General features: G+C 54.5%; 1 protein-coding gene across 6 annotated transcripts in view; it reads left to right on the forward strand.

The window, feature by feature from the left end:
- Window positions 1-4,763: 4,763 nt before the first annotated feature.
- MINK1 (misshapen like kinase 1) overlaps window positions 4,764-8,447 on the forward strand; it is a 65,152-nt gene continuing 61,468 nt past the window's right edge. For all 6 annotated transcript variants that reach the window (XM_075272396.1, XM_075272397.1, XM_075272400.1 and 3 more), the window contains exon 1: window positions 4,764-6,496. In XM_075272396.1, coding sequence (XP_075128497.1) covers window positions 6,440-6,496 — 57 coding nt within the window. In that variant the 5' untranslated portion in view covers window positions 4,764-6,439. The remainder of the gene's footprint in view (window positions 6,497-8,447) is intronic.

Genomic DNA, 8,447 nt, shown 5'->3' on the forward strand with positions numbered 1-8,447 from the left:
GCCTATATCCAGGATCTGCAGCTTCCTATAATAACTGGGGCAGGACACAGCGGGGAGGTCTAGTAAAGCAGCTGGAATGAATAATAGGGGTGCGGAGCGGGACTGGAGGAGGTTTGGAACAAAAAGGACTGTGCCCCAATATAATCTCTAAGCTGAAATAGAGCATAGCCAAAGACTAGACTGCGCCATAACACTGTGTGCGTGTACTGAGGCCTAGTGCACCTCACAGGGATACATACAGGCAGGGGTGTAACTACCGGGGAAGCAGCAGAGACGGCTGCCACAGGGCCCGGGACATTAGGGGCCCGGCCACAGCCGCTACCACTGTGTATTGTTTTTTTTTAAATAGGCAGTTACCTGTTACTTACCTCTCCAGGCATGTTTCGGCCTACTTGCGTGACGTCATATGACCCGCGATGCAGGGCCCCGGTCACATGACGTCCCGGAAGACGGCCGACAGCGACAGAGAATGCAGGAGAGTCGGAAGATAGGTAAGTAACAGTAGTTTGTTGTTTGTATCCCTCTGGGTGTCCAATTATTATACTCTTGTTCATGTGTGTCCACAGTGGGACATAATACTGTGTACTGGGGTCAGTATGGGGTACTATAGTGTGCGCAAAAATGCACGCGGGGGGGGGGGGGGTTGGGTCAGTGGGGCGGGGATGCGCATGGGGCCTTGCCATTCCTAGTTACGCCACTGCATACAGGAGAGGATCAGACACACGGGATGGGATTAGATACACGGCTCAGCAGACAGTATCGCACGGGATGGGATTAGATACACGGCTCAGCAGACAGTATCGCACGGGATGGGATTAGATACACGGCTCAGCAGACAGTATCGCACGGGATGGGATTAGATACACGGCTCAGCAGACAGTATCGCACGGGATGGGATTAGATACACGGCTCAGCAGACAGTATCGCACGGGATGGGATTAGATACACGGCTCAGCAGACAGTATCGCACGGGATGGGATTAGATACACGGCTCAGCAGACAGTATCGCACGGGATGGGATTAGATACACGGCTCAGCAGACAGTATCGCACGGGATGGGATTAGATACACGGCTCAGCAGACAGTATCGCACGGGATGGGATTAGATACACGGCTCAGCAGACAGTATCGCACGGGATGGGATTAGATACACGGCTCAGCAGACAGTATCGCACGGGATGGGATTAGATACACGGCTCAGCAGACAGTATCGCACGGGATGGGATTAGATACACGGCTCAGCAGACAGTATCGCACGGGATGGGATTAGATACACGGCTCAGCAGACAGTATCGCACGGGATGGGATTAGATACACGGCTCAGCAGACAGTATCGCACGGGATGGGATTAGATACACGGCTCAGCAGACAGTATCGCACGGGATGGGATTAGATACACGGCTCAGCAGACAGTATCGCACGGGATGGGATTAGATACACGGCTCAGCAGACAGTATCGCACGGGATGGGATTAGATACACGGCTCAGCAGACAGTATCGCACGGGATGGGATTAGATACACGGCTCAGCAGACAGTATCGCACGGGATGGGATTAGATACACGGCTCAGCAGACAGTATCGCACGGGATGGGATTAGATACACGGCTCAGCAGACAGTATCGCACGGGATGGGATTAGATACACGGCTCAGCAGACAGTATCGCACGGGATGGGATTAGATACACGGCTCAGCAGACAGTATCGCACGGGATGGGATTAGATACACGGCTCAGCAGACAGTATCGCACGGGATGGGATTAGATACACGGCTCAGCAGACAGTATCGCACGGGATGGGATTAGATACACGGCTCAGCAGACAGTATCGCACGGGATGGGATTAGATACACGGCTCAGCAGACAGTATCGCACGGGATGGGATTAGATACACGGCTCAGCAGACAGTATCGCACGGGATGGGATTAGATACACGGCTCAGCAGACAGTATCGCACGGGATGGGATTAGATACACGGCTCAGCAGACAGTATCGCACGGGATGGGATTAGATACACGGCTCAGCAGACAGTATCGCACGGGATGGGATTAGATACACGGCTCAGCAGACAGTATCGCACGGGATGGGATTAGATACACGGCTCAGCAGACAGTATCGCACGGGATGGGATTAGATACACGGCTCAGCAGACAGTATCGCACGGGATGGGATTAGATACACGGCTCAGCAGACAGTATCGCACGGGATGGGATTAGATACACGGCTCAGCAGACAGTATCGCACGGGATGGGATTAGATACACGGCTCAGCAGACAGTATCGCACGGGATGGGATTAGATACACGGCTCAGCAGACAGTATCGCACGGGATGGGATTAGATACACGGCTCAGCAGACAGTATCGCACGGGATGGGATTAGATACACGGCTCAGCAGACAGTATCGCACGGGATGGGATTAGATACACGGCTCAGCAGACAGTATCGCACGGGATGGGATTAGATACACGGCTCAGCAGACAGTATCGCACGGGATGGGATTAGATACACGGCTCAGCAGACAGTATCGCACGGGATGGGATTAGATACACGGCTCAGCAGACAGTATCGCACGGGATGGGATTAGATACACGGCTCAGCAGACAGTATCGCACGGGATGGGATTAGATACACGGCTCAGCAGACAGTATCGCACGGGATGGGATTAGATACACGGCTCAGCAGACAGTATCGCACGGGATGGGATTAGATACACGGCTCAGCAGACAGTATCGCACGGGATGGGATTAGATACACGGCTCAGCAGACAGTATCGCACGGGATGGGATTCGATACACGGCTCAGCAGACAGTATCGCACGGGATGGGATTCGATACACGGCTCAGCAGACAGTATCGCACGGGATGGGATTCGATACACGGCTCAGCAGACAGTATCGCACGGGATGGGATTAGATACACGGCTCAGCAGACAGTATCGCACGGGATGGGATTAGATACACGGCTCAGCAGACAGTATCGCACGGGATGGGATTAGATACACGGCTCAGCAGACAGTATCGCACGGGATGGGATTAGATACACGGCTCAGCAGACAGTATCGCACGGGATGGGATTAGATACACGGCTCAGCAGACAGTATCGCACGGGATGGGATTAGATACACGGCTCAGCAGACAGTATCGCACGGGATGGGATTAGATACACGGCTCAGCAGACAGTATCGCACGGGATGGGATTAGATACACGGCTCAGCAGACAGTATCGCACGGGATGGGATTAGATACACGGCTCAGCAGACAGTATCGCACGGGATGGGATTAGATACACGGCTCAGCAGACAGTATCGCACGGGATGGGATTAGATACACGGCTCAGCAGACAGTATCGCACGGGATGGGATTAGATACACGGCTCAGCAGACAGTATCGCACGGGATGGGATTAGATACACGGCTCAGCAGACAGTATCGCACGGGATGGGATTAGATACACGGCTCAGCAGACAGTATCGCACGGGATGGGATTAGATACACGGCTCAGCAGACAGTATCGCACGGGATGGGATTAGATACACGGCTCAGCAGACAGTATCGCACGGGATGGGATTAGATACACGGCTCAGCAGACAGTATCGCACGGGATGGGATTAGATACACGGCTCAGCAGACAGTATCGCACGGGATGGGATTAGATACACGGCTCAGCAGACAGTATCGCACGGGATGGGATTAGATACACGGCTCAGCAGACAGTATCGCACGGGATGGGATTAGATACACGGCTCAGCAGACAGTATCGCACGGGATGGGATTAGATACACGGCTCAGCAGACAGTATCGCACGGGATGGGATTAGATACACGGCTCAGCAGACAGTATCGCACGGGATGGGATTAGATACACGGCTCAGCAGACAGTATCGCACGGGATGGGATTAGATACACGGCTCAGCAGACAGTATCGCACGGGATGGGATTAGATACACGGCTCAGCAGACAGTATCGCACGGGATGGGATTAGATACACGGCTCAGCAGACAGTATCGCACGGGATGGGATTAGATACACGGCTCAGCAGACAGTATCGCACGGGATGGGATTAGATACACGGCTCAGCAGACAGTATCGCACGGGATGGGATTAGATACACGGCTCAGCAGACAGTATCGCACGGGATGGGATTAGATACACGGCTCAGCAGACAGTATCGCACGGGATGGGATTAGATACACGGCTCAGCAGACAGTATCGCACGGGATGGGATTAGATACACGGCTCAGCAGACAGTATCGCACGGGATGGGATTAGATACACGGCTCAGCAGACAGTATCGCACGGGATGGGATTAGATACACGGCTCAGCAGACAGTATCGCACGGGATGGGATTAGATACACGGCTCAGCAGACAGTATCGCACGGGATGGGATTAGATACACAGCCCCTATGTGATTAGTCAGCAGTCTCCTCTATTATTGCTATACACCATCTGACCTCACGGTAATTTGCACATTTTCAGCAGTGAGTACTTTCCCTCATCCAATATGGCCGCTTCTCGGTCTCCTGACGCCGTATGCCACGCCTCTTACGTTCAACAGTTTAGACCCCGCCTTTCCCCAGATATCTGTGGTGACTTTATTAACTCCTCCCCCTAAATCCGCATCAAGCTCCTCCCTCTCTCCAGGCCCCGCCCGCCTCAGGTGCTGCCTATGTTGCCGCTGCGGTTATTGGTCATGTGACATTTCTTGCTGTGGCTCCGCCTCTCCGCGCCTTTCTCCACCAATGAGATGTCTGGTGGGTGGAACCTGGAGCGCCATCCTCCAGGTGCGGCCTCAGCTAGGGAGAGCGGAGGACGGGGGAGCCGGAAGTACCGGAGACGGAGGGACGGGGGCGGCCGAGGACACCGGGAGAAGGGCCGTCTGCTCCTAGAGGGGTCCTGGCAACACCGGCCTGACATATTGTGTACGGAAGTGGCTGCTGTCAGGACTAATCCGCCCCGCTGCCTCTACTGACCCCTGGAGCGGCTGTCAGGAGGGCTGACAACCTGTAGTGACCCCTGGAGCGGCTGTCAGGAGGGCTGACAACCTGTAGTGACCCCTGGAGCGGCTGTCAGGAGGGCTGACAACCTGTAGTGACCCCTGGAGCGGCTGTCAGGAGGGCTGACAACCTGTAGTGACCCCTGGAGCGGCTGTCAGGAGGGCTGACAACCTGTAGTGACCCCTGGAGCGGCTGTCAGAAGGGCTGACAACCTGTAGTGACCCCTGGAGCGGCTGTCAGAAGGGCTGACAACCTGTAGTGACCCCTGGAGCGGCTGTCAGAAGGGCTGACAACCTGTAGTGACCCTTGGAGCGGCTGTCAGAAGGGCTGACAACCTGTAGTGACCCCTGGAGCGGCTGTCACAAGGGCTGACAACCTGTAGTGACCCCTGGAGCGGCTGTCAGGAGGGCTGACAACCTGTAGTGACCCTTGGAGCGGCTGTCAGAAGGGCTGACAACCTGTAGTGACCCCTGGAGCGGCTGTCACGGGGACTGTAAACCCATAACTGTCTATAGGGGCCCTTGGAGCGGCTGTTATAAGGACTGTACATCTGCAGCTATCTATAAGCTTCCCTGGAGCGGCTGCCATATGCACAGAAAACCTATAACTGTCTATAGGGGCATCTGGAGCAGTTGTCAGAAGTGCTGGAGAGTGGTAGTGACCCCTGGATCAGCTGTCACAGGAACTGAAGACCCACAATTGTCTATTGATACCTCTGGAGCGGCTGTCACAACAGCTGGAACCCCCCCCCCCCCCTATCTGTCTATAGAGCCCCCTCTACCATGAACTGTAGACCCACAACTGTCTATAGAGACCTCTGGAGCAACTGTGTAAAGAGCTGGACAAGCCCGAGCAGTCTGTAGTAGCAGAGCGGCTGTCACAGAAACTGGTGACCCCTGGAGCGGCTGTCACAAAGGCTGGTGACCCCTGGAGCAGCTGTCACAAAGGCTGGTGACCCCTGGAGCGGCTGTCACAAAGGCTGGTGACCCCTGGAGCATCTGTCATAGGCACCGGAGCCCCCTCAGTCTTAGAGCTCCCATTGGGATTATCTCAGACCTCAGACACCCTCTGGTTCCCTGCAGGAACTCTTAAGAAGATCGTGGGATTTTGGGGTCCCCTTCCTCTGCAGTGTGGTGCTGCCTGGTCTTGTGTGGGTGTTGTGAGGGTGCGGGGGTGTCGCGGCCCTCACATTGTGCGTCGTTGTGTTGTGTTTGCAGTGTGGGTGTCACGTCTGCAGCAGCATGTGACTCACTGCAGCTGCTGAGTGTGATCTGCCGGACGCCGTAGCATTGTGAGTGTGTGTGTCGCTCCTGTGTGTGGTCAGTGATGTGAGCACTGCACTGTGGTGCTGAGCTGTGTGTGTCATCGAGGACAGTCCATGTGACACCCCCCCCCCCCCTCCTGAGCAGCGCACGTTGCGTTGTCACCCGACGCACTCAAAGCAAAAACATGGCGACTGACCCCCCAGCCCGGAGCCTGGATGACATCGACCTGTCTGCATTGAGGGTGAGAACCGGGGCTTATGGGGGAGGCGGGTGGTAATGTATAATAACATGCATGCTTGGCCTAGGAGCTGACACTCTATAGAGAAAGAGACCAGGACTAGACCTAGGAGCTGACACTCTATACAGGAGGAGACCAGGACTAGACCTAGGAGCTGACACTCTGTAGAGAAAGAGACCAGGACTAGACCTAGGAGCTGACACTCTATACAGGAGGAGACCAGGACTAGACCTAGGAGCTGACACTCTATACAGGAGGAGACCAGGACTAGACCTAGGAGCTGACACTCTATAGAGGAGGAGACCAGGACTAGACCTAGGAGCTGACACTCTATACAGGAGGAGACCAGAACTAGACCTAGGAGCTGACACTCTATACAGGAGGAGACCAGGACTAGACCTAGGAGCTGACACTCTATACAGGAGGAGACCAGGACTAGACCTAGGAGCTGACACTCTATACAGGAGGAGACCAGGACTAGACCTAGGAGCTGACACTCTATACAGGAGGAGACCAGGACTAGACCTAGGAGCTGACACTCTATACAGGAGGAGACCAGGACTAGACCTAGGAGCTGACACTCTATGCAGGAGGAGACCAGGACTAGACCTAGGAGCTGACACTCTATAGAGGAGGAGACCAGGACTAGACCTAGGAGCTGACACTCTATACAGGAGGAGACCAGGACTAGACCTAGGAGCTGACACTCTATACAGGAGGAGACCAGGACTAGACCTAGGAGCTGACACTCTATACAGGAGGAGACCAGGACTAGACCTAGGAGCTGACACTCTATGCAGGAGGAGAGCAGGACTAGACCTAGGAGCTGACACTCTATAGAGGAGGAGACCAGGACTAGACCTAGGAGCTGACACTCTATACAGGAGGAGACCAGGACTAGACCTAGGAGCTGACACTCTATACAGGAGGAGAACAGGACTAGACCTAGGAGCTGACACTCTATAGAGGAGGAGACCAGGACTAGACCTAGGAGCTGACACACTATACAGGAGGAGACCTGGACTAGACCTAGGAGCTGACACTCTATACAGGAGGAGACCAGGACTAGACCTAGGAGCTGACACTCTATACAGGAGGAGACCAGGACTAGACCTAGGAGCTGACACTCTATACAGGAGGAGACCAGGACTAGACCTAGGAGCTGACACTCTATACAGGAGGAGACCAGGACTAGACCTAGGAGCTGACACTCTATAGAGGAGGAGACCAGGACTAGACCTAGGAGCTGACACTCTATACAGGAGGAGACCAGGACTAGACCTAGGAGCTGACACTCTATACAGGAGGAGACCAGGACTAGACCTAGGAGCTGACACTCTATACAGGAGGAGACCAGGACTAGACCTAGGAGCTGACACTCTATGCAGGAGGAGAGCAGGACTAGACCTAGGAGCTGACACTCTATAGAGGAGGAGACCAGGACTAGACCTAGGAGCTGACACTCTATACAGGAGGAGACCAGGACTAGACCTAGGAGCTGACACTCTATACAGGAGGAGAACAGGACTAGACCTAGGAGCTGACACTCTATAGAGGAGGAGACCAGGACTAGACCTAGGAGCTGACACACTATACAGGAGGAGACCTGGACTAGACCTAGGAGCTGACACTCTATACAGGAGGAGACCAGGACTAGACCTAGGAGCTGACACTCTATACAGGAGGAGACCAGGACTAGACCTAGGAGCTGACACTCTATACAGGAGGAGACCAGGACTAGACCTAGGAGCTGACACTCTATACAGGAGGAGACCAGGACTAGACCTAGGAGCTGACACTCTATACAGGAGGAGACCAGGACTAGACCTAGGAGCTGACACTCTATGCAGGAGGAGACCAGGACTAGACCTAGGAGCTGACACTCTATAGAGGAGGAGACCAGGACTAGACCTAGGAGCTGACACTCTATACAGGAGGAGACCAGGACTAGACC

Source organism: Leptodactylus fuscus, chromosome 5, assembly GCF_031893055.1.
Source record: "Leptodactylus fuscus isolate aLepFus1 chromosome 5, aLepFus1.hap2, whole genome shotgun sequence".
In the NCBI taxonomy this organism is placed as follows: Eukaryota; Metazoa; Chordata; class Amphibia; order Anura; family Leptodactylidae; genus Leptodactylus; species Leptodactylus fuscus.